The sequence below is a fragment of the Pholcus phalangioides genome, unplaced genomic scaffold, assembly GCF_987345545.1.
Source record: "Pholcus phalangioides strain wild (caught in Gottingen) unplaced genomic scaffold, Ppha-v1.0 ptg000031l_1, whole genome shotgun sequence".
In the NCBI taxonomy this organism is placed as follows: domain Eukaryota; kingdom Metazoa; phylum Arthropoda; class Arachnida; order Araneae; family Pholcidae; genus Pholcus; species Pholcus phalangioides.
The window spans coordinates 10,389,684-10,417,567 of record NW_028301621.1 but is presented as its reverse complement, the minus strand read 5'-3'; the positions used below and the strand labels follow the sequence as shown (position 1 = coordinate 10,417,567).

The 27,884-nt window shown below is 35.2% G+C and overlaps 2 protein-coding genes across 3 annotated transcripts; one reads left to right on the top strand and one right to left on the bottom strand.

Moving 5' to 3' along the window:
- Positions 1–10: 10 nt before the first annotated feature.
- Positions 11–22,585, bottom strand: Scamp (secretory carrier membrane protein). 2 transcript variants are annotated; one of them, XM_089252811.1, is made up of 10 exons: positions 22,371–22,585; positions 15,949–16,056; positions 14,048–14,218; positions 9,993–10,059; positions 9,452–9,580; positions 8,699–8,858; positions 6,639–6,740; positions 5,017–5,134; positions 3,862–4,030; positions 11–729 (listed from the first exon to the last, which is right to left on the bottom strand). In XM_089252811.1, the coding sequence occupies exons 1-9, from the start codon at positions 22,425–22,427 to the stop codon at positions 3,866–3,868; spliced, it is 1,077 nt and encodes a 358-aa protein (XP_089108937.1). In that variant the 5' UTR covers positions 22,428–22,585; the 3' UTR covers positions 11–729; positions 3,862–3,865. The 2 variants fall into 2 exon arrangements, with proteins under 2 accessions (XP_089108937.1, XP_089108939.1); XM_089252813.1 differs by having other exon boundaries at positions 3,880–4,030.
- A 375-nt stretch (positions 22,586–22,960) lies between these two features.
- Pmvk (Phosphomevalonate kinase) lies at positions 22,961–26,609 on the top strand. The gene is made up of 4 exons (XM_089252978.1): positions 22,961–23,389; positions 24,308–24,371; positions 25,339–25,630; positions 26,345–26,609. The coding sequence occupies exons 1-4, from the start codon at positions 23,301–23,303 to the stop codon at positions 26,473–26,475; spliced, it is 576 nt and encodes a 191-aa protein (XP_089109104.1). The 5' UTR covers positions 22,961–23,300; the 3' UTR covers positions 26,476–26,609.
- Positions 26,610–27,884: the final 1,275 nt, after the last annotated feature.

Sequence of the window (27,884 nt, the reverse complement as noted above, 5' to 3'; positions counted from 1 at the left end):
TGACTGCAGATATCATTCATTTACAATGCTTTATTACAACAATGTGTTCAGTACATGCAGTAAGCTCAATCGATATCAGACAACGGAAAAAAAATTTTTGTGTGCAGCACTTTTTGACAATTTATACAACAGCCATGGCCCTACACGAGACGGATAAAGAGCTGTGCACTAGCGTTAATTTCGAAAAGAATTATTTCTATATGCCGCTACATATTTAATTAATAATACAATGCCACCAAACAATCGCCAAAATATTACAGGGAAATCGCCAAATATTTATATTCACTAGATTTAAAAATTCACAACATTACAAGGTAATTTTAATCGTCACTGTCATATATCAACTAACGATAATAAAGTATTGTTATTACAATAGGAGACGCAAATAGAACAGTTGTACACACGTGATGTCTCTCAACTCATAATAATGATGTTCAAAACAAACTAGAAAGACAGACTGTTGATTAGTCCATTCAATTTCTTTTTTTTATATATATGTGTAATTTTTAACATATCAATAGCAGTCTTTTGCTTAGGTTCAGTCCGATAACATGCATATGAGAATTTTATTTCACATTACAACACAGAATCACTTCCATATTCACCAAGACAATGTTTCATCAATCTGAAAAGAAAGAACGATCTCCAAATAGCTGTGAATATGTCAATCTTAATACCTCCATAAAGACGAGAAATTTTTATTGATTTTTGTCATTCAACGCTGACCACCTGCAAATAGAGATTTGGAAAAAAAATCTCAAATTGTGTTATAAACTAAAATAATTATCAAACGTGCAATATCATCAAGCAATCCACATAAAAATTATTTCACGGCTGGTTATGGTTATATAGGATTTTATAGACACTCCTTGTTAGAGGACAAAATTATCTTTCCCATGGTGTCTGTTATAGAGAGGTTCTACTGTAAATTTTCTTGTAAAAAAATTATAAAAAAGAAAAATTCTAGTTACTTTTGGGTATCCCCTTATATAGATTTGAGTTGAAGTCAAAAACATAGGCGAGAATCATGTGCATATGAAACATACAATGATATCCTGACTTCAATTAAACCCATTAATTTCAAGACCAATGACAAAAGTAGCAGAAGATGTAAGTCTAGGTTTATTTTTTCAAATGATATACAGGGTGTTCGTAAACTGTTTACAAAAAAATGGAAGAGTGTGATATTACCTATCAAGGCAAACAATATTTACAATAGAACCTATAGTCACAATCCACTCAGAGTGTCAGAATAGCGTAGAGTAAATTGTCCAAGTCGAAATTTCAACAACGAAAAAAAAAAACAATGAAGTTGCACAATCCTGTGCAGATGAATAAGTCTCAAAGGAGATGCTTAAAGTAACATCCAAGGGTATCATTGCACAGTTCAAATAAGTGAATGAAAGACTGGCACACCCTCTCATAGACTTCTGATATCATATTGATTTTGTCCACTGCAACAAGGGGATTGTGCTCTTCTACAGAGTCTACGGGTGTCTCCTAAGCACCAATGCTTTCATGTACCCCCACAAGAAAAAGGCAGTGGGTTCAGGTCTGGTGAGCAAGGAGTCCATAGACCTTGACCAGCCAATCAGCTGCAACTGTCGATGCTGCTGCTTCTTCTCATTAGAAATTTCCATATGGCAAATGAATGATGGCAATGTTCTGGAAATGTGCTGCTTTTTCGCCGAGCAGAAATGAGGACTTGTGCTTGTTGGATGTGTTTCTAAGTTTTGCTCTTCTGACACTGGATAGCGACTATAGGTTCCATTTTAATTATTGTTTGTCTTGATAACCCTCCATTATTTCCTACAAAATTTATGAATATCCTGTATTGTCAAAATGATAAATCAACCAAATTTCATCAAAATCTAATGACTGTAATTTAATAACAATCATAATTTATTGTATTCATTTCAACCAATGCTGAACCACTGGCATAAAAAAAGGAACGGTTAAAATCATGGGAAAATATGCCTACGGGAACACTCCTTAAAATATGGGTCAAACAGTTCTTTTGTATCTTTTCGTCTCTTCAATTTAGCTTTTGGGGAGGGAACATTTCTTTTCAAAGAACATGACCGCAAAAGCTTCCAAGCTTTGTTCAAAGCGTGGCTAATAAAAAAATCATTTTTAGGGCAAGACGATATGATGGGTTGACCTCAAGTTAAGGTGTTAAATAAGAAAAAAAACCAATAAAATTTCAGAAACAAAAAACAATGTACAAATAAGGTGCTAGAAAAAAGCATTTGACTAATGCAGCACTGGACAAATCGCAACAAAAATCTAGGTGCCAGAAAAAAAAAAATTTATTTGGAGAAAAAGGTCCAAAATAATGCTTCTTTTGACTTTTTCAGGGCATAGTAACCCTTTTCATGTTGACAGATATACTGCTATAAATTCCAAAAATCTTGTGCTGCTCTCAACATGTAATTTAGTAACTATACAAAGAAAAGTTTAAGTGCCAATACAAATTTTTTTAGTCGCCATGATGAGATTTGTCCAGCCCTGGACTAATGTGATTTCACCTATTAAATCGTTACCAAAATCTCTCTGGAGATGATGAGTGATGTCCTCAAGAGAGATGAGGGCTTCCTAATCGAGTATTATTTCATTTTTGTTTCCAGTTAGGAAAAAAAAGCTTCAAATCTTGTTACAATGAACACTGATGAAAGCTAAATCTTCGAAACAATACGATTACAGTAGAACTTGGTTGTTTCGAACATGCTTAATTAAAATTTGAAGTAACTCAAACTTTTACAAAAACTCCCCTTGAGTTTTCTATCTATTTTAACGTTGAAATTTCTTGTTTAATTCAAATTTTTTTGGATAATTTGAATTTGGAGGGAAAAAAATTATTTTTTTGTATGAGCATATTTATTTTGGAAAATTTCTACAAGAAGTTAGACTGTTCTTGTCTCGACCAATTTGTTAAACAACAAATATTTAAAGATAAATTAAAGTTCATGTAAAAATTCCATTTCTCCTCTTTTTTTGACAATTTAATACCCATTTTAACATTGTTCAGCATCATTGTTGGAGAGCATCACGAATGTATATCACTTGATACTGATTATGTTGTTGAACCTAGGATCAAGGTACACCAGTCAAAATATAAAAAATTTTGAAAGTCAATGAAAGCTTATTTCCTTGATATAGCACAAGCAGGATAAGCAAAATTTGGGAAACAGTTTCATAATGAATTATAATGAACAGTTTTCATAAATCAGGCTTTCAGCATGGTGAAAAAATTCTGCAGTGATGACTATTTCTGAACAGTCAAATAATGTAGCAACTAAAATCAATTATTATAATTATTAATATTCTGGAAATGATTTCAGTCATAAAATCAATAACTGATAATTGTTATCCTACGTGAATGTTGATAATTAAGTTGTGGATTTGTAGTCATTTTATGGATCCAGAAGAGATTTATTGGATAATTTGGAAGTTTTTCCAGTGACTTTGAACTTTGAATAAATCAAGTTTGACTGTATTTGATTTTTAAAGTGACACAAGATTGGTGGGACGCAAACAGAAATCAAATTACTTTCATAAATTATACAATTATCACATGAAAATTCAGAAATATTTGGAAAGTGAACTTGGTTTCTTGTGTCATACAAAGAATAAGGTAAAGCAAGGAAAGAAAGCAAACAGGAGACTTGAAATCAGCTTTTCAAAATTTACAGCATCACTTGACAGGAATATTGCACTGAGGAAGACTGACTGTTTCATGTGGCGATTTTGAAGAATTGAGAGGAAGTGGGGTAAAGAAGGCAGTTAAGTGAAGCAAAAGAAGAAAAAGAGTGATAGGGAAGGGGGAAGCAAGACCCTCATTCAAGAAACCGGTCATCATACTTTATTAGTATCGATTACCACTGAACTGCTGGTTCATGGCTTGACGAGTGGCGCCTGCAACAGCTGTGGCAGCAGCACTCTGCACATGCTCATTATGAAGTACGCCAGAGGTGAATTCCTGCTGCGCCTTTGCAAAACTTGCACCAGTGCTTCTGTAAATGCGATGAATCTAAAAATATTAAAGGAAAAAAAAACAATTTTCAATCACTGGAAGGAAATTCAAACAATAAACAAGCAGTGTAACATACACGTGTAATGAACTGAAATTTACAATCAGAGATCAATCAATCGACCCAATCAGAGAATTTTTCAGAATTATCACAAACCTTCAAGTGATTGCAGCAAACAAAAAGTTGCATTAGCAAATTTGCATCAATGCATATTTTCCATTAATGGTAGTTTGATTCACAAAAAAATTTATCTGATTAGGATTCAAATTTATCTAATTAAAATCCTGGTATTTGAACGAAAATGATAAGAGATATTTCGTAGTATCATTCTTTACATAAAACATCAAGAACTCTTCAGCACTCCAGGTGTCAACATAAAATTCAATCAAACATGGTTTCTCAAACACCACCATCGCAAGCATTTAAATTTGAGTCCAGCTTCATCAAATCACATATTGATGAGCCACCTGCACAGCCAGGATTTTTGTGAGGAGGAGGGTGACAATTCTTTTTAAGAGAATAATATTGAGGTTTTTGTTACCCTAAGGAGTTTGATGCTCAGAGCACAAGTCCCTTTGCTTTCTTTCACGTTACACCCATGTGATGCAGGGAAACTATGCTAAAATATCTGCAGTTTATATCAGGGTTTGATGAATCCCAGGAGCCAGGACACCATGGCAACTAAAAACAATCAAAATTTTTGTATGCCTGATTACTAAAAGAACAGGTTTACTAACACTGAAGGAGGAGCAAGTAAAATTCTGTACACTTTGAAAAAAAAATTGGATGGTTTTTTTCAAATATATAATAGGCTTGGCTCAAGAAATCTAACTGGAGTTTTAATTATTTATTTTGTCAAGCTTCAGTTCAGTTAAAAAAAATTTACATATATGCTATCGTACTGAATTTCCAGATAATATAGAATATTCAAATTAGTTGCATAACTATTTTGAAATTTTGGGAAGGGGAGGAATAAAATTCTCACCTTCAACAGCATGAAGAATGATGCAGCAGCAAACATTGTATGAAGTGCAGCCAACAGAAGAGCCAAGACTCCAGCACCTTTGTTACTACTGAGAGCACTGAAGCCGACAATGAAACCACTGAAAAAAAAAAAAAAACATATACATATAATTCTCAACTCTATCCGGTCTCCGTACCATCCGGCCAAGTTAAACACACATACATAATAATTCTCAGTGATTCCAAAGATGCACAAAAACCAAATTTTGGGGTGTGGGTACACAAAATTTACCATTAAAATCTCCCGCGCTGTGCTAGCCACATCTAAAAACTGGTTTTTGCATGGGTTAGAGCATGAGTGGAGGGACATTGCATCCTGGAAGAAGGCTATAAGGAAGAAGCAGTGATCTATCAAGAACCTTTTCAAAAACTAAACTGTGGGTTTTGACTCCATCTTAGGCCTACTTTTTGATATTTGCGTAGTTATTTATCACAATTAACAGTCAAAAATACGTTCAAATGATTTTTGTAAGAAACACCAACATTTCAGGTTTTTGTTTTGTTTATTCTGAAAGCATATGTATTCAATTTGTACAGTAGTACATGATTTTACGTTTCTGCAATCAAGTTAGACATAATATAATTTATCCTAAAATGTATCCAGATATTTTTATTCTTGGACCATTTATTCTGTAACAATTTATAAAAAGTTCAGTTCAGCACATAAAAAACATTTATTAAGTACTCTTATTAAGAACTTTGGCAATGAAAAATGGCCGTGCTCTGTCAGTCACTAGAATTTTAAAAAAAATTTTCAAAAAAAAAATGTCAATAGTTACATGTCCCTTGTGTATATTGACAAAACCTACAAATAAGATAAGGTAAAAAATGTGACTTTTCAGCATCCATCCTTTGTTAGAGGTATCATCTCAATGTTTACCAGGAGCATGTGAAATGATAAGTGATAGCAATCTATCCTTCATTCAGTTCTTAGAGATAGAAACAAAAAACTGTCGTTTGAGGATTTTGTTGATGTTATAACAGAAGCTTCTATCTTAATTTTCAAACTCGTTATAAATAAATATTTTTTTTTTTGTATCTTTAACATTAGTCTTTGACAATCTCTTGCAAAAAACACTCGTAATAGAAAGATAGCCCCATTTACATGTTCAAGATCAGGGGTTGCTTTGGTGATTATTACCTCTATGGGAACTTGTTTTTCCTTGTAGGGTGGGGGAATTTTTTTTCCCTTGAGGGAAGGAGATCCCTCAAAAGAAGCCTGTCTTTTTTGAGAGAGAAATGGTGGGTGACTTCACCTACTCTACCATAATCCTTTGTTGTCATGAAAACCAGTTAGCTCCTTTTGTCAGCCATCTTGAACCAACCACTTCCGTTCAAACCATGCGACTAATGACTTCCAGAAAAAAAGGGGAGAATAAAAGCATAAACTGAACACCATGTAAAAAGGTTGTAACAACTATCCCTGATAATGGTAATTTCCCCAGTTTTTTTTTATTTCCCATGTAAACTGGGCTATAGTGTAAAAAAAGAGTCAACCTTACAATAATATGTGAAGTACACTTGTAAAAAGCAAATTTTCTATCAGCTTCCATCCCACTCCCAGAAATAAAGAATGACTCTTACCATGCTCCAAAGCCAGGAATTCCTACTGCGAAGATGACTGACAATATAAATTGGAAGAAGAATATAAAGAAGAAAACCATGAAGTTAAAAGAACTGTCTGACCTGGAAAAACAGAGTTTAACAATTCATGTATTTGGCATAATAAACCTAGATGAAACTTGAAAAAAAAGCATTAAATGCAGATAAAATTGATTCACGCAGATAACACACATTTGCATCAGTGAAAAATAATAATCATTCTTTATAGACACAGTGATATAGGACAAGTGAATTCAGAGGGATGATGTGAATAGGAAATGCTTGTTTACATCTCAGGGCCGTCATTTCATCTTTTTTCCAGGGGGCAAACAACATGTACTCAATGTATGTATGCATATATTTATGTGTATATATATATATATATATACCACTTTTAGTGTATTTTCAAAAGCCGTCGGGGGGGGGGGGCTGGTTTACATTTAAATCAGATGCAGATTAGAGATTATAATCGGGATCTGTATTATAGTCTCGGGGTGCAATTATAATCTGCTTTACTGCAAGCCAACTCCGGTCACATCGCCATACTGCAATTCCCAACCAGTGGAGTTAGATAGGAAATGAAGGCATCATTTCAGTGCAGCGGCTAAGGTGAAGAAATTGTTTTTTTTTTAATGCTCTTTCCCAGGATCTGAACCAGTGGACCCTGATGGTAGCGTTAATGGTGGAAGATGAAAATATCTTACAACTGCACCACTTGGGAACTACCCTGATTATAATCTAGTCCACATTACCTCAGATAATTATCTGAGCTAATATGATGGTAGCGTTAATGGTGGAAGATGAAAATATCTTACAACTGCACCACTTGGGAACTACCCTGATTATAATCTGGTCCACATTACCTCAGGTAATTATCTGAGTTAATATAAACCATACCTAACTCAGATAACCAAAATCACTGATAGTCAAACCTTACAAGATTTTGGGATTAAATTAATAAAGTCATAAATGGTGAAAATTATATTAACACAAAAGTTACTTCTAATAATCACACAAGGCTCGTGGAAAAGTTTTCACTCGAAAAGATCAAATGAATAAATATTAGTCGCATAAAATTACATGAGAGGTACAGTAATACCTTTACACAGTTTACAACATTTCGAAGTTATCTTTACATACAGGATTCTGAAAAAATTATCTTTCAATGCCTTCTGTCATCAAGCCTTGTTAGATGCTTCAAGAAACACCATGGTGTGCTCCACCACCTTCAAAATATATTTATCTCATCACTACGCCAACCCATTGGCTATCAAGTTTTATCTGCAGTTTCTACCCACCCTCAAAGGGCGATATCTCCAGATTTTTGAAACATTGGCAGAGACATTATTGGCACCAGTTTGTTACACCGGAAGTTATTTTGCCAGTTGTTTTACTGCGCCCATGTTTTGAAATAAATTTATTAAAAGTTCCTAGCATAACCCGAAACTTCGTTAATTGAAACTTGGATAATCTAGTCCTATTGTAACTTATATTTCAGTTTCGGTTAAACATTTCAATTTCAACTCTGTATGACATGCTTCACTGGATGAAAAAAAACCAAGAAAAAACACCATCTTAATCATCTGATACCATACATACAGTGAAATCTTTTAAATGCACCTTGAAAATGCCAAGCTATTATCAAGAGATTACTGATGTTAATATGTAAAATTATATAGTAGTCTACACATTACTAATTAAAACAATGAGTTTTGTAACACACAACATTTTTCATTAAAATGCTTTTCTGAATCAGTGTAAATCATTATTTCCAATATTTTAAATCACCTTATCAGCATTGATATTGATAAATAGTTTCTTAGGATAAAGGGTTATTGTCAGTTTAAGTTCATCCTTAGTTTTTCTTCCACACACACAAAACTATAGTCTAACATCAAAGGATTTCTAAAAGTGTGGTGTCTCGAAAAACTCCCCATCATTTGATGATGGCTGAGAAAAAAAAAACTATCAATTATTCACATTGGCAAATTAATTTCAAATAAGGACATGCATACACAAAATTAAAATAGTTTCCAACCCACCTGAAAGCTTTGTACAGTGGTCTGAACCAGCAGACAAAAGACAAAGGAGTAAAGAGGACCATAGCCAATATAGAAAACCCGAAGAGGGTACCATATCCTGAATCAATAAACAGCAACGCAAGACCACCAAGCATGTTCAGAAATAAAAGTACCACATAATCTGAAACATGGAAATGTTGAAAGTTAAGACACTTCTTCCTTAGTGGGAATATTTTTAAATGCATTTATATAAATATGTCAATTCTAATACATTCTAAGATAATTGAAGTTCAAATTTCACATATTCATTTATTACTAAGCATATTCTTCACATTCTGCCATTGATGCTTTAATGTAATATTTATTGCATGCACACAATCAATCTTATTGTTATTTTCTTGTGAATCGGTAGGCCTATTACATGCAGTAATTTGCATGAACTATTAAACTACTCAAGAAATCAAATACTTTTGAGCATCTGTTTCTTGCAGTGAAATTATCTCCAGAGCAATAATTGATTAAATAGGTAACCATACAATAAAATTCCATGCATGTGAAGATCATATAGCTGCCAACCTTGGAAAATGAGAATTGTATAATTGCACAGATTCGAAACGATAAAATTTAGGGTTGAAATTCAAGAGTGAAAATCCAGCAAAGATGGCAGATTATGTGATCATGATTATAAACTAAACAAGCACAAACTCATTTGAATACTTATAAGTTCAAATACCTCAATCATAACAAACATTACACAAGAAAAATCGAACTCACACATCCACATGTAATACATCGTCTTGACTATTTTCTGAAACTCCAAAGGAATTTCGAGTGAGATATCCTGGTAAAAGCAGGGACCTACACAAAATGACTTGGGTAGAGGAGGCCAATTATTTGCTCTGGCTGTAAAGAGACAAATATAGAAAATTAGTTAAAAAAAGATGTTATACATTCAGAACTTAAATATAATAGTTTCTTCTTAACCAACCCCCAGACCATCTTTAAAATTTTAAATAATGTGAAATCTACAGGGGATTCACTCTAAAACACTAGCACGGGTCTTTCACCAGACCTTTTTTAAGTGGGCTTCTGTTTTTATGAATAAAATATATGTACTCACACTGTTAGGTGCATTATTAGGATTTTTTCTTGTCAAGGTCTAGAAGATTAAAGCTCAAAATAATGTTTGATTCGACCAGAACTTTTAGGCATACAATTTTATGTTAATACTTTAAGAATTTGATTCTGATTGCTTTTTTTTTACAGCACTGTTTTGACCATGAGACCATGAATGAAATTTAAAAAATAAAATTACCATCAAAATTCCCTTGTTTCAAAGCCTCTTCTTTAGCTTGGAGTTCAGCAGCTTTCCTTTCAAGTTCCTGCACAGATATGAAAGACAAAATAATGTGTATATACATAAAATATAAATATGAATTGATTGAAAACTATTTTATGGTAGGCATTATTCAATACAATCATAGATGGCCCACAACAGGCACTAGCCCAGCAAAGTACCCACAAAAGAAACAACCCCCTTCTCCCCCCGACCATGTAAAGACCCAAAATACTTAAAATATGACACTGTGTACAATAGATGTCATAACATTTCCCAAATCTACAGCTAATTCACGGCAGCATGTTATGCATATTAACCCATTTATGCCCGTACCTTGATGCACTTTTCGTTCAATTTTGATATTGGGCTATTTTGTTGAAATTGCACCAATAGAGAATTATCCAATATGGCACTGGACAACAAGTGTCTTCAATTGAGGACAGCAAAATATAACACATTTAAAAAAAAAAAAAAGTGGTGAAACGAAAGTGAATTGTATTATTCCCATTAAACTGCAATCTAAATAATCAATTACAAAAGAATCACGTGCATGAAAATAATAATATAATGTTCTATAATATACAGTGAGAAACCTGTCTAAGACGAACACTATATGAGACGAAAACCTGTTTAAAACAAAATCAAAATATAGTCTGTTCAATGATTAGTGCTTCGATTTGCACCTTTATAAAACTGAAATCTGTCTAAACAGAGTATTATTTCAATCTCTCGACGTTCCGTTTCATACAAGTTTCACTGTATAAGGTGGAAAACAAAAGTATCCATGAGATAATAAAATACACAAACTTTTCAAGAGCTCATTTCTAACTTAGAAATGGCTTCTAGAGAATTTTTTTCACATCAATCTTTCAGTAGGGTTGTCATCTACAAGTGCTAAAATATACATCATCTGGCTGCAAGGTTAAAATATTATAACTTTGATTTTAAAAAAAATAGAATAACAAAAAAAGTAATAGTTTTCTTTTCTTCAACAGAGGATCACCGGAAACAAACGGAAGTAAATGAACAAAATAGGAGTCGTTCAGAATAAATTGAACCTACCAGTGATGTCCATTAGATGTTCAAAATTGCAATAACATAAAATTAAAATAATACACAAAAAATTAGAATAATCAGAAGAGATGGTTCAAAACATTAGAATGGGCAAATTTCTGATTGGATAAGCATCAATGCTAAAATTTTCATAAATCATGCTATTGTGAAACCGTTAGACATATAAAGGCAGGCTTGCAAACCAGTTTTATTTAGTTGTGTGTTGAAAATGGGTCAGAAGAAAGATTTAACAGAAGGTCTAAAATCTCTGGTAGTGAATTTTTACAAAGAGGGATTTACTCGGCAGATGATAGCATCTTGGCGCCTAGAAAGCAAGTGTGAGTAAACTTTTAAGACATCATTCCAATGATAGCAATTTTCAGAGAAAATGCATACTGTGAGACAGGATAGACTCTTAAAAAGCATCGTGAGATTTCACCACTTTTGTAGTGTCAGGTTCATACACAAAAATGTGGAAAGAACTTGGTGTCAATGCGTCATCTTCCACCACACCGAGACTCTATCATTATGGATATACAACCTCTAACAATAAAGTTCGGTGAATGAAGTCAGAACGCGCGATCTGGCAAAGCAAAACGCTGCACATGCATAGCGGCAGGTGTTGACCATCTGCCGCCACCGTTGTTCAGTTGAGTGTTGTTTGTGTTCCGTGAAAGACTTGTTTTAGAAAGTGCTTGTTTAGTGCGTTGTTTCGTCACTGAGAACAGGAAAATTAACAGGAAAATACACAAGGAATTTCTACCTGAGGGAACAACGATGAATGCTGCAAGGTACATTGAAATTTTGACCCGTTTCATGAAACGTCTACGCAGGGTACAACCTCAGTACGCACAACAAGGTTCATGGTTTCTTGTTCACGACAATGCTCGCCCTCACACAGCCAATATCGTCAAACAGTTCCTAGCAAAAAAGGAGGTGGTGCAAATTGAACATCCACCATACTCGCCAGATCTCAATCCTCCAGACTTCTTCCTATTCCCACGACTCAAACTCGCTTTGAAAAAAAAAAGAGATTTGACGATATTCCTGACATCCAACGAAACGTAACGAGGCTTTTGAACTCCATTCCAAAAGAATTCTTGCAAATTTTCCAGGACATGTATAGGAGATCTCAGCGGTGCATAGTAAAGAGAGGTGACTATTTTGAAGGACAGTAACGTAACTTTCGTTAACATTTCATCTACGCTAATGTTACAGGACTATTCACCGAACTTTATTGTCAGAGGTTGTATAAATGCTGTTTGCCTAAGAAAGAGTCACTCCTTACATGCAAACAAATGAATGCTAGAGTACGATAGTGCAAACAAAGACAGTTATAGGGGGACCAGTTATGGGGGTGGCTGGAATAAGGTTATTTTCAGTGATGAATTAGAATAATTTTGTGTATACCACAGTGATCAAGGTATCCGTGTTTGGCTTCTCTCAACCATGTAGCCATTCATTAAGCAGTACATGAGAAGTGTCAGTGAAATTTGCTACTTCCCTTATGGTATGGGGTTATATCAGCGCTGGCACCCAGGAAGGATTTGTATTTTGACCAGAAGAGTAAAGGCTGATGTATATCAAGAAATTCTAGAATACCGCATGATACCATCTGCTGAAGATTTATTGGATGCTGATTTCATCTTCCAACAAGACTGCATCTTCTTGCAATTAAAAATCAACCACTGCTTGGCTCAAAGAAAAAACAAATTAAATTGCTTCCTTGACCAGAATTGAGTCCCATGGAGAATTTATAAGGTATCATGAAGAAATGCCTTAAAAAATTTGCTCCAAAAGACAAAAATGAATGAGTTTGAAGACCACGTGGGCAAGTGTCAGTAAAAACAATTGCAAAAATTTAGTGGATTTTCGTCATTATTTTTACAAATTCGTTTGCTAGAGGTTATTAAAGCTAAGAAAGGTGCCACAAAATATTGAACATTTAATTTAATTCATTTTGAATGATTTCGCATAAGTTTTGTAACATTATCGTAATTTTTTGAATCAAGTTAAAATTACAGTAATTTTGTGATTTTTCGAAATGCTGATTTTTTTCTAAATTTGTAAAGTTTGTTTTTATTTACGTAACATTTTTCTGCAAAGTATGTAGAATCAGTTGACATAGTTTGGAAATTGTGGACATTTTCATTCCGGTGAAATAAAATCAATTTATAAATCCTGTAATTCATTTTTCAAATTTTTTGAATTGGAGTTGTATACAAAGCCAAATCCTTGCTGTACTCATTTGAGTACAATGGGTACAAATTGGATAACCACCCTATTAAAGAAGGCAATCTCTTTTGACACTTAAGTCCAGGTAAACAACATCCAATAGATGTGGATGCCTTCTGGTCTGAATGCTTTGCGTGTATCAAGACATCATAGCATAATTTTTCAAAACATCTAAACACTTATTGTCCCCCTTCTCAGCTACACTTTTTTACTCTAGAGAAAGAATAAGTTTTTTTTTTAAATAAACAGGGGTCTTTTGTTGTATCCCAACCCCCCATAGCATAGTAAAAACTATTGTAAACCTTTTCTGAACAACCCTAATCAAATCTATACATCTTTGCAAATACAGTCCCAAAAACTGAACCCTACATTCCAGAATACATCTAACTAGGTTAAGAAAAAGTGACAGAAGTACTCCAGGAGACAGGGTTCAAATTTTTTTTTACACTTGAGGACAGGTGCAAAACTAGTTGAACAATTGGAAAATTATTCAAAATTCGGTCTTTTCAATTACCAATGAAGTCATATGAAAATATAAAATAGAAAAGCAAATTCCTTTGTTTATTTACTTTTAATATATGAAATCATAAGGAAAGTGAAGTTTTGTTTAAAACCAATCAATGGAAAATTAGATTATGCAAGAAGTAACATACACAAAATGGTAGCAAGATGCCTTTTATTCTCCCATATAAGAGCATAAAATTTATGATTCAGATCCAAAACTAATTTAGCACATGACATACTTCTTGCTTCCTTTGTAGTTCCTCAGATGTCATAGTTTGCGCACCAGTTGGACTATATGCCGGGGGCGGTTCAGCTATAGGCTGCATCACGGCAGGCTGAGATGGCTCCATGAATGCTGCCTTTGGTGCTGCGTACTGGGGGAGCGTACCAGGATTTGTAACAGGTTTTGGCTACAAAATATATTTTTCAAAGTCAATAAAAATATAAATTACCAAAATCACTCATGAAAATTATGCACCATACTTAAAAAATATACAGTGCAGAGTTGTCATTAGTTCCCCTCATCGGAAATTCCAGTTTCAGAGTGGGAAAACAAAAAATTTATTAAAAATAAAACAGCGCTATATTAATGAATATCATAATAGTAAAACCTTTCAAACTACTGGAGATGAAGAAATTTGAAAGCGATAAGTTACTACAATCATATTTAATTATTGAATGAGAATATTTAGTAATAAACTATACGTGCATACTGTATTTTGGAAACGAATGTATACACAACACTTCATATAAATATAAAAAAACTATAACTATAAAGTGTATACAAGACTATTGCTGTCAAAAAAATGCAGTGATTTTTTGACTGTTTCACTTTTTTTTCTTTTTCTTTCATGAAAAAGCAATTCACTTTTATCAAGCGGACAAATAAGTGTGCTAAATCCTACGGATTGCTAAATGCTGAATTCGCTTGCTAGTTTCTAAATTCTGTTTAAAATTCCTGAACATTATTGTTGAATGTAAAATTCTATTATATATGCTGAATGAAAATTCTATTGTAAATGCTGAATGTAAAATTCTATTGTAAATGCTGAATTCTACTGCTAATTTTTGAAATCTGTTGCCAATTGTAAATTGTATTGCCAAATACTGAAAATTCTATTGCTAAATTTCATTTTTGAAAATTTCTCTAATTTCCAAAAACTTTAACTTAAAGGAAGAAATTTGAGTTAAGGGAAATTTTTAACACTAAAATATGAAAAGTCCAGAGGCTGAGTGAACACTTTGACTTAAACAGATATTCGAGTTATCAGAGTTTGACTTATCACAAATTAACTGCATCAAGGTTCCCTTTGCTGATCGACATTGCACCAAATTGCGACAATATTTAATTTGGCAAACAAATGGAAGATTGAATTCACCAAATCTCATGTTTATTTGGTCTCTTGATGGTCGAATCGGCCATTCGACACAGTTTTTTTTGGAATTCACATTTTATGACGCGTTATATATATATAATTTGGCCAAGGTTCTCTCTCTCATTTGGTTATAACTTTTTCCCATGTGATTAGCCAAATTGCTAAAACTGATTTAAAAAAAGTCAGGGAAACCTGAACTGTATACAACCAACACTAGCTTTGGTAGACTACAGCTGATGTTGACATAATTAAGCCAAGTTTGCAGGTGTCCCCATTTGTGTGTTTTAATCAGCTCATTTGTATGTCTGATACATGCAGATGGAAAAGATAAGCTGCTAGAATGTCCAAGACTGTTCAGTTTAATACTGAGAGTCTTGCACTGAAAGAACACGTGCTCTGAAAACATAGGCTCCTTTTTTTTCAATGTATTTTTCATTAGCTAAACCCTTGCTTTTACATGAAATGATTCAATGACTTTCAGAAAGAGAAGTGAAGATGGACCTGGAAAATAATTCAGAGAAAGGGACATCAGTTATTCAGGCTTGAGCAACAAAAATTCTGATGACGATTGGTGCTAAAATTCAGCTCATGACTTGGTAGATTTGTTTGCTCAGCTAACGAAAATTTTCAGTAGTCAAAGCAGAAAAATAAAAAAATCTTCACAAGCCAAGACATTTCTGTAGATCCCATTGTCTCTTTCCATAACAACAGTCTCTACAAAGTTTATTATTTTATTGTAATCCACAATACAAAGTTCAACTTACAGTCTGTTGCTGCTGTTGACTTTTCTGTTGATCAGCGAAAGGATTATAATCATCTAAAGCCGGTTGCGATAGTCCCGACTGATTTGTGACTCTGGTGACTGCCGGGTCCTTTGAAAGAAGAAAGAAAATCCATCATCACAAAACACGGAAAACTTTAAAGAAATAAATAACTAAAAAAAATAAAGTTCGGAAAGAGAACACATAATTGAATTAGCCTTGGATGACAATCAAGACAGGCACAATATCTGCTCCTTCCCCCAAAGTGGCCAATTGCTTCCTACACTTATTTTTTCTTCTTTTTCTGAAGGTCAAGATATTTTTTAAGAAAGGAAAGGTTATCTTTTTTTAAGATACTTTCTAATACAAAACCATCCTATGCCCTATGCCCAATTAAACAAACATAATAAATATTACAGAGCCACAAAAGTGTCCCCCATGGACATCAACATAAAAAAATCACAAAATGCCTTCTCTTTTGAGAGAATCTTATTCTAGGAAGAAAATAAATTATTCTGAACAAAATTGTCAAAACTACAAGGGAGGCAGAAGATACCGTGAAAACAAATATGACACTACATAACAGGGCAAATTAAAATGTGTGCTAATTAAAGCCAGGAGCTTGGGTAATCAGAAAGTTTTAGAAACTATGATAGTTGTGGAGGGCCTCGATCTTATAGCCATTACAGAATCTTGGATAAACGTTGGGGAAATGAATTTTTTTTACACATCTCAAGGTACAATACTTTTTGAGAAATAGATCTGATAGGAAAGTGGAGTCTTGATATATACGTGAAATTACGTTTGAAGGCTAGAGAGTGTAACGTGAAGACAAGTGATATTGAAACTATATGGGTTGAGCTTGAAAACAAAAGACATTATAAACTTATCGTTAGGATTGTTAGCGTATAAGAGGTATGTCATAGTAAGGGATTTCAATTACCCGGGTATCGATTGGGAGAACCTTTCAGCTAGTAATCAATATGAAAGAGGCTTTCTTAAGTTGCTGCACAATAAGTTTTTGTATCTGCATGTATCAGAAGCCACTAGGTGGTACTGCTATTTTTGATTTAGTTATTACTAGTTCCGAAGATCTTATTTGAACATGTTTCGGTGGGGAAGGAGTTTTCTTCCAGTGATCATCGTATTGTCAATTTTCACAAACTTTTTTTCAGGTAAGGTTAATAACAAAAGACTGGTTTCTTGTTTTCGGAGAACTACCTTTGATGTTTTGAGAGAGAGGTTAGCGGAAGTCTTCAAAGACCGGTTGGAATCAGTTGGAGTGGTAAGTCAATGGGAAGAATTTAGTATGAAGCTGTCCTCTGTTTTGCACGACGTCATACACTTTGTTCAAAAAAAGCGTTTGTACATCGCACTCCCTGTGGTTCATGGATAGCGTGCATAACCTTTATCTTTTGAAAAGAAAAGAGCATTCAGAGAGTATAAAAGTGGTGGAGGTGACCTGTCATTGTTTATTGATAAAAGGGCGCTAAAGAAAGCGATAAGGGATAGTAAAAAGGAAGTTGAATCTAGGTTGGCAGATAACATTGGCTCTAGGGTAGAGAGCAATGTAGGCATATGTAATGCCCCCAAAGCAGAATGTTTTGCGATGTTCTGTAACGAGCCCTCGGCTGACTGAAAATGTTCTGTGGTAAAAATTTGCATGTACATAATAGCGTTTTTCTACACTATTCTTAAAATTCTTCCAGATTGTTCTGCGACGTACGTCGCACATTTTGGCACATTCTGCTTTGGGGTGTAATGCTTCCAATGACTTTTTCGCATCACTTAAATAGAAATAATATTCAATGTACGAGTGTTGCATGGGGTAATAAAATCCTCAACGATTTTCACATGGAGGTCCTAAATCTTCTAAAAAATGTATGTGTAAGCAAAACACCAGGACAAGATATCTATCCCAGGGTCCTCAGGGAATGTGCTAATGAATTGTTGGGACCAGTGGCACAGATCTACAAGAGTAGTGTTGCTGAGGGTATCGTCCCAAAGGATTGGAAACTTGCTAATGTTGTTCCAAATTTAAAAATGATAGTTGAGAACCTGTGTCTAATTATCATCCAGTGAGTTTGACGAGCTCGCTCTCGAAAATTTTGGAAATCATCAAAAGGCAGTGAGTGAAGTGAATAAATGAGAATAATGTATTGTCTGATAATAAGCGCAAGTTCAGGAAGGGAAAGTCATGTGTGACTAACCTCCTTTGCTTCTATGATCACATGATGGCTTTGGGTAAGGGCAAAAATATAGATGTCGTCTACCTTGATTTCCAGAACGCATTTGATCGGATCTAACATGGTAAACTCTCAAAGCATTTACATGAGATTGAATGAAACTTGCTGAATTTGATAGAATCATGGTTAAGAGATAGGTCGCAACAAGTTATGGTGAGCGGGGAATTCTCTGGTTGGACAAGCGTCACAAGTGGGGTTCCTCAAGGAAGTGTCCCCCATACTTTTTCATTATAAACTTGATCAGGGTATCGATGGGATTGCCAGCAAATTCGCAGATGACGTGAAGCTAATGGGGGTAATTGAGAATCAAAGCGATACAGAGATGCTCCAGACCAACTTAAACAGGATTGCAGCATGGGCAAATGAATGTGGAGCATGAAGGTTGGCATTGACAAGTGCATGGTCACTCATTTTGGTTCAAACAACTCACAGTTCTCTTACAAGCTTTAGAAATTCTCACTGACGAGCGGCTTAGGTTTTCTGAACATTGTTCGGCAGTGGTCAAAAAAGCAAATAGAATGCTCAGTTTCATTTTCAAAAAGGTATCTTCGCGTTCTTCTAAAGTCATACTTCCACTTTTCCAAGGCTGTGCAGAGAAGAGCTACGCGGGGCTTGAGTTATGAAATGAGACTTCATTTTTTTAATATGTTTACACTGGATGAATGCAGATGTTGAGGAGATATGATTAAAAGTGTTCAAAATTTTCAACAAGATGGATAGGATGGACCATGAATTATTAGTACACCGTCAATCGACTGCTTTTACAAGAGGACACCAGTATTGATTGGTAAGAGACAGTTCCAAGGTTATCCCCGGAGGTAGTAAATTCTAACACAATTGACAGGTTCAAAAAGAAATACGAAGATAAACATGTTGGAATAAATTGAAAAGCTATCCACACTTAGAATAAGACAACCATAAGTATTCTTTATGGACATTGTATAACATTTTATCATGTATATATTGTTTGTAATTGCATTTTTAATTGAGTTGCTGTGTTTTTGAAGTGTATAACGTCCATATTTGTTGTGAGCATCTTTTCTCAGCCACCTCGTTGGGCATTTTGCCTGTTGTAACGTTGTTTTTGTATTTGTATTTGAAAAATAGATTTAAAGAAAAAAAAACAGACATTAAGTTAGTTATGGGATTGAAGTGTTCATTATAGAAAACTTCGGTTCCATACCATAGTCGCCAGGGCTTGACAAATGGAAGAAAATTTAGGCACCAGCAAAATCTCACATTAGGTGCAAAACAATTTTTTTCCCCGAAATGATCAGCCCAAAAGTATATTTTTGACTTGTCCAGGACTTAGGAAGCCTCTTCTCATGCTAGCAGACACTCGCATAATTTCCAATAATTTTCTGCTGTCCTTTGACTTCAATTAAGTTATCATACATAATATAGGCCTATATTAAGCGTCAATTCCAATTTTTCAGTTGCCTGGGATTTGTCCCCCCCCCCAGTCCTGACAGTCACCCCTTTTTCATTAATTATTCTCCAACTAAATAATGTATTGGAATTCATAGGCCAAGAAATAGCTAATATGAATGATATAGGGTTTAGTGTTTATTTTATGTAAGAACTCACCATGGGGCTATACAGAGGGTGATGATCAACATTTAGGAGAATGCGGGTCACTTCACTGGTTTTAAAACATGTCACAGGGCACTTAAGTGATCTAGAACAGTGCATAGGTCACTTCTGATCTGTAAATGTGCCACTTAGTTGATTTTTACACAATTAGGTTTGAAGTTACAGGCCACATCACTTGACTTCAAGGGGGGGGGGGCACATTTGGCCCGTTGGTCATTGGTTGAGCAAGTATAGGCTATACTTTATCCCATTCAAACACTGCTCAGGCTGACACAAAGACAACAGATCAAAACACTTTTGTAATGCCAAAACTGTACAGCAATATTTAAAATAAGCAAAACCAGGAGTCACAACAAATATTTTTCCTGCTATCTTATTATAGGCAAGGATCTTTCTACTACATTTTAGTACAGTAACTTATTGAGGGGGGGGGGAAATCAGGCACAAGCCCTGGCAGAATTCCTAGTGCGGGTGGCCACGAACAGTGCCCTCTCGCATGGTGCCCACTCGGGTACAGACTTCTATCCAGGTAGCAGGGCCCCTCACAAGAATTGCTTTGCCATTTGCCCGGACCCAGAATACTCTTAAGACAAAAGTGAAAAGGCATTCAACATTAATAGCCTAATTAAATATAAGCATATCCTATCTTTTACCAGAGATAAAATTGATATATTGCAGATAAATATGCAATATATTTATATAGCAGATAAACTTTGCTGTTGCAAACTTGCAGATGCCACATCATACTCTTTTCCTATACGGATGAATCAGTTTATGTTTTTGTCCAACCATGTAACTCACATACCAAAGTAATTTTTCTGATTAAATTAACATTAAGGTAGCCTCAGTTTCACTTTTTGTGTATGTGTTTTTTATCTGAATAGTGTAATCTAATTCAAAAATCGTGCATGTCAAAATTGCCTGATCTTATCGATAGTCATGAGTACTGGATTCATGAGCGAGAACACTCACAGAATAGCGGGTTCCAGTCCATATTTTGGTGAAAGATAATTTTTTTTATTAAGCCCACATTCTTACTTTGGCAATATATATTTAAACAACACATCTCCTCAGACATTCTCACCAAAAGCTGTTATTTATATAATTACAAAGACACAAGCACACAATAGACATGATGTTATCAATCAAATGATATTAGTTTTAACTATTCTCGAGAAATAGAGAAGCACATAGGCCTCTAGTAACATCGTGGCCTTTAGTAATATTTATCAAAATATCGCCAAATCACAAGAGGAATGAAATATTCTTTCCTAGTAGTATTCCCACATGCTTTCAACCAGGACTGTCTCAAAAACATCACGGGCTTTCCCCCCCCCCCCCCAAGCAAAGTGATGTTCTGGGACCAGGGTCGGACTTAGGCAAGTGCAAAGGGTGCAGTCACAGTGGGTTGCTAAATTTTAGAGGCTGCAAAATGGGATTAAAATACTTTGATTACATTTTGACTTGAATGCTATTAACAAGACAAATAGCTTAAAATTCTGTCCAAGAACTCTACAATTCAGAAATCGAGCCCTCTGGCCTAGGGTTTTCACAGAACTCCCCAGCACCCTCCAAGTCTAGTTGTGACCCTTTGTAGATAATCTGTTCTCTAGCCTGAAATGGGCAGCCCCCTTTTCCAACCTTTTAATGCTACATGGCATTTTTTACTGGGCAATGGGCACTATCGTCTAAACTTGTACAATGGCTTTCTAAAAATGTTTTTCATGAGCATGAAATAGTAATTTGATATTCATTATCAGGTGTCAAGGTAAACCTGGCATGTACCAGGATTTTCATGATTACTGGGGAATTGCGAAACTTCATTTAAGGCCACGATTACACTATAAAAGTTTAGACAATCTTTTATAAAACTTCAAAATGCAACCAATAAGCGTAACTGTTACATTTAAGCGAATATAATTAATAAGCTTATTTTTCCAAATTTTGTAACAGATCTTTTATAGTGTAATCCCAGTCTTAGAGGACCGCAAAGCTGCTTTCACACTGGGCTGTCAAATACTTAAGCTCACCCCAGTGACAGGGGCAGTTTTGGTTGCTCACTGACCTAATCACTCTATATCAGGGCTGGACAAATCCGTCAACATGGTGACTAAAAATTGTGATATTGGCGCCCTAGATTTTCTTCCTGTATTTAATAAATCGCAGGCTGAGAGCAGCAAAAATTTTTTGAAATTAATAACAGGGTATCTGTCAACACAAAAGAGGGTCACTGCCCCGAAAACATCAAAAGTATGATCACTCAGTCCTCAAATTTAGAATCCCTGCAAATTCTTTGGGGCACTGGGCCACCCCGCCCCCCCTTTTCCCGTACATACACCTCTAGGTCCCGATGCACCTGAAGCTCCAGTGCTTAGGTCAATACAGCCCTGCTTTCAACATTATGGTCAAAGTGTTAACGATAAGCAATTATGTTAACGAATACGAAACACTGTAAATATATTTTTTAAAAAAACTATACAAAGGTATGAAAGCACGTGATTTTCAACCTAAACAATATAAACATGTTTTTATTTTCTTGTAAATAACATTTCGAGGAAATAACACTGCCCCTCCATGGATACTCACCGCGAAAGGACTACTGGCAAAAGGGTCAGCGAACGGATTTGCGTCGAACCCCGACATTATTAAAGCTATTACGCGTTGAAATGATACAAAGAAAAGAAACTAATTATAATAATTATCTCTGATGAAGGAAAAAAACTAATCAGTGATCGACGAGGCGAAATGCATCGCACACATTTGCATTATAGCATCGTTATCATGGGATCCAGAAGCAACACAACTTACTTCAGTAGCAAGATAGTTTTTAGATCTGATTACTTCTTTTTTTCTCCCATTTCTTCTTTTTTTCTCCCATTTGAAACCATGCAATTCCATGATTCTATTCGTCAATCAAAAATCATTTAATATCGGAGTTTGAGTATGAGTATTTTAAGAGCTGCTATGCCATTGGTTAGTTTTTTCTATAGTGGTAGGAAACGCTCCAAGCATGAAATTCCCATAACTATAAAAAAGGGAGGGATAAAATAAAGCAAAATATGGGAAATTATTTTATTTCCAAACATAAATGTTATTATTCTTGCTGAATCTCATTGTTTCTAATTTAGGAAAAATAATTGTAGAATAAGATGAAAAGTAGTGATGTCAAGCCCGTTGGTGTTTATCCGATTTCGAGTTCATGTGAGTGAAGTTTTTGACAAAACCAATTTTGATATATCGGTAGCCTCCAACTTTTCTTTAAACTGTGAATTTTTTTTTTTTTTGAGACTTTCTAAATTGTACTTCTTTGTTCTGCACAGTTCTGTCATTCGTGATCTTCTTGGCATCTGTTGTTTTGTTCAACTTGGCACTCTGAAGATATGAACTGAAGCTGTCGTAGAGCCCTCAGCAGGCATAGAGGACGTTAATCTGCATCTGTGTTTTTGTCAATGAAGCACTGTCAAATGTTGAAGTCGACGTGCCTTGTCAAATTAAATAAATAAAAATTTTGTTATTATGACAGATTGTTGGCCGAAAGTAATATTGATAATTAGCGGGAAAAGAAAGAGTGGAAAAGACTATGTCGCTGATTATTTAAGTGACAAGTAATCTCTCTCTTTTTTTTTTTATGTATAATTTTTATAGTTTTTATTTGAAACAGTTTAAGACATCGTTTGAAGCAGTGTTTATTAAACGTTTTTCCTTCATAACCCAGATTTGGCCATTTTTTTCTTGTGCCCCCCCCCCCCCCCATTCAAGAGCAAGACTTTCTCCACTTACTGATCTTGGAATAAGTTCATAATATACAAAAATTCTGTAAATAAGGGTCGATCTCGGTACCCCTCTGTAATAGAGACAGCCCCCTGGGCCAAGTGATTTTTCTGAGGCCCTACCTGGGAAATTCTCAAAAAATGCAAAAATTAAATTTTTCTCTCTTTGAGGTCCCCAGGTGAGCCCATGGAGTAAGTTCATAATATACAAAAATTCTGTAAATAAGGGTCGATCTCGGTACCCCTCTGTGATAGAGACAGCCCCCGGGCCAAGTGATTTTTCTGAGGCCCTACCTGGGAAATTCCCAAAAAATTCAAAAATTTCTTTTTTCTCTCTCTGAGACCCCCCAGGTGAGCCCATGCGTTAAGACAGCACTGGCTACAGAGACACTAGCCAGCTTTGCTGTTGTTAGAATTCTACGTTTCCAGAAGTAAAATCTTACTTTTTCTCCCTATATTTACTTGAATGCATAATAGCATTTTGTTTTCTGGGACTGTTTGTACCTAACAGTTTGAGTATGTATATAATGTTGTGTGAATTTTTAGTGCTGCCATCTACATTTCAAATTATTACTGGTGTAATTATTGAATATTTGTACTGTTGCTCTCTAGGAGAGCAACTTTTTAACTGAGGAGATCAGCTCGCATTTGTGTCTCAAAACATGAATGATAGCCACAAAAGTCATATAAACTATTTTGTTCTGTAACTTGAGTTCATTGGTGAGTGTTATTACACCATTTTTTATTTTTCAGGATTGGCAGAGAACAATGCGTGATCATTAGATTGTCTGCCCCTCTCAAGAAACAGTATGCAGAAGTAAGATATTCAGTCGAAAGCAGTGTAGTCTATACAGGAAACAAAAAATTATGCTTGTGTAATTAGGTGCTATTGAAATCGGTGCAAAAAATATAAACACTGATAACCAGATGTATTGGAATGGCATAACTTATGTAACAACCTGGCTTGACAAACTCCAGGTCACCATGGCAACTAAGAATTGGGAACTGGCACCTAAAATATTATGAGACCCACACAAAATTTTGCTGAACCTTGATTCAACGAATCGCCTAAAATCAGAATTTTTATTTGTTAAATCGAGGAAAATCATATTGGGTCCAGATTGACATAAATACAGTTGTTGCTCATATGCTGCCCCCTCCCATGTCCATTCTGTCAAAACAGACGTTATATTGGGTGGTCATATTGAATGGCTAACATGTAGGGTAGTAGCACCATACAGTAGTACACGACCAATGACGTTTGGTCGAAAATGAAGCCGCCATCTGTTAGTGGTTATCTCAGATTCGGTAGGGAAAGAACTTGTTGTCTATGTGTTTCTCCAAGATCAAACTGGCAGACCTTTAGCAACCGTCATGGTGGAAGATGAGCATCTTAACACTGCGCCACTTGGGTGAAGAAAATAAAATTGTAATTGGTAGGATTCAGTGTTTAAGCTATGGTCACATTTTTCACAAAATGCAAAAGAAAATCTTAGAATGCGAAAGAAGTATTAGCCACTTTTACAAAAATGCACACAGGAGGTACGAAACGAGAAGACATCCAACTATAAATCACTGATATATTAGCATTGTAGCATTTTGCCAAAGCTTTTCTCTCCATTTTTGCTGAAGGAATTTTTTATCTGCTTAAACCCTGGTATGATTTCCAATAAATGATTAAAACATGAACCAAATTGATCGCCTTGAATTTTTTTCCGAATGTAACATATTTGTTTTCGCAAGAACCTTGTAAATTTCTTGTGAAAATGTTTGCTGTGTTTCAGGAACACAATCTAAACTATGAAGAACTTCTAAAAGCCACTGATTATAAAGAAGTGCACAGGCTAAAGATGATCGATTGGGGTGAAGAGAAGAGGAATCAAGACCCTGGTTTCTTCTGTCGCAATGCCATCGCACAAGCTAATGCCAAATCTAAGCCCATGTGGATAATAAGTGACGCCAGGCGTATTACCGATCTGGAATTCTTTTTGGGAAAGTATCATTCTGTCTCACACACTATACGGGTCCAGGCATCTGAAGAAGTCAGGAAACAAAGAGGCTGGATATTCACTGAAGGTATCTATTTCCCCCTCCTCCTAAGAACTCATGATCTATTTAAGGAATTAAATAGAATAGATTGTGTATACTGCAATATAAAGTTATGCCTGCATATCCAGGGCCGCAACCAGAAGAGAAAATTTACTCCCTGTTGCGTGGGAACCAGTGTCCATTTTGGCACCCCTTCCTTGTAACTTTGAATGGAAAAATAATTAACTCCGCACCCTTCTGATCCAACACCCGGGGGCACAAAATCTCCCTGCCCTCATTTACTTGCAGTCCTGTATAAATGCTTTCTCACTTTGACTGTGGTCATAAATAATCACTCCTGGCTTTTACTTTTCTTCTTTTTCCCTGCACCAATGCACAAATTACCAGCACCTTCGCTATACAAAACAAATTTAAAGAGGACCAATGGAAGTCTGTATTGGCCATGAATGAATAGTCTCTCAAGGACGACTTTTGTTACTTTTCTCATGAATCTGTCAACCCATTCACATTCAAGAGCTCAGCTAATCACCAAAGGACAGAACATAGTGGGAGTGTGTAGGCGTATGATTGATAGCACATGCCTTATAAGAACAATGGCCACACCCACAACCCTCAAACAAAAAAGATCATGTGACATCTTTACTGTGTGCAATCTGTTATATAAATATAATATATATATATATATAATATAAAACCCACTCGTGAATACATAAGGAAACAATATTTTCTTTTAATTCATAGGTGTGGATGACAAAGAATCTGAATGTGGATTAGACAGCTACCACAAGTGGAACTTTGTGATAAATAATGACGATGGTAGATTGCATGAGAATTTGAAACCATTGCTGAACTTGATTGAAGACAAATTGTGAACAGTATGGATACAGTTATACTTTATGATGATTTTTACTTTCTTCCATCAATAATTTTCATATTATTTTACAATTATTTATTTCATTTGCTTAATGAAGGGGTTTTTATGCAAATAAAGGCTTTACTAAATTTTTTTCATTAGTATCTTCAAAGGGATTCATTGCTCAATCTGTCACATAGGTGACTTGGAAGATCTGTTGATTGTCATGACAGAATACATCCCACTGGCAAATAAAATATGTCACACAAACAAATTGGGGATTTTTTAGGGGGAGATTGCATGGACTGACCACATGATTCATTTTCCCGGGACATTCCCATAGTTCCGGCTGCCCACACATTTTTTTCATGAAGATGTTCCTTTTTTCTTTCTGTATTTTCAACAAAGCCTTCTTGAATTGAAACCTTTCACTGAAATCCAGCATTAACATTATTTTTTCATCTTATACATTATACTACTTCAGAGTTTTGAGGCTTATTTTATTCTGGAAGAATGGATGCAGATAGAACCTGTGTATATATTTGGCATTTCCTTCAAAGTAACTACCCTGTGCAATTATGTATATTTGCCATTGTTGATACAAAGATGTAAATGCAATTGCAAGCCATTTTTTTGTCACATCCTCCGGTGCCTTTGTTGATGCACCTCTTCAGAACCTGAGAATCATTACCCTTTAAGTATTCTTTATCCAAGGAAAAATTCTCATGGGGCAAAATCAGGGAATAAGCTGGTTGTAGAAGTATCAGAATGTGATGTTTTGACAGGTAATCTGACACCAGGAGGAACCTGTGAGCCAGTGATGGAGCACCCACGACTTGGCCTGGTCGAGAGATCGGGATCACATGCATCTCACCAAATCATGCAGACGTTTAATAACTGACAGGTCGGCCCTCCGGGTCTGAAACTAAAAATGTGATATGAACCTGTCAACATATCACATTCCAATACTTATAGCATCATTAAAAAAAATTTCATTTTATTTTTCCATAGGACTATTTCAGTGTCTTGTAAGACTGACTCAAGCCAAAGCAAAATGACAGAAATGATTTAGTTACAAAAACAATTTTTAGCCAAAACAGGTGCGCTAGCAACCACAGATAATTATTTTTATTTTCCATCTCTCCTCACAGCATAAATTAGTTTTTTTTGGGGAGGTCTTTTCTAAAGTGCAGAGTTTGTCAACTTTCTTCGACAATGCACAGCAAATTATGAAGACACATGTTTTTTAAGAATGGCGCTCCTTCGAGACAACTTTCAAGAGCACAGTACAAAATGTGCAAATTAAAATATCCATTGTAAATAAGTCAAGGTGAACTAGATGGTTTTGCTGCATTGTCCATCCTTTTTTTTTTTCAAAGGGATTTTTACTGTTCAATACCAATGTAGTCGTTTTTGAAAAATGAAGCA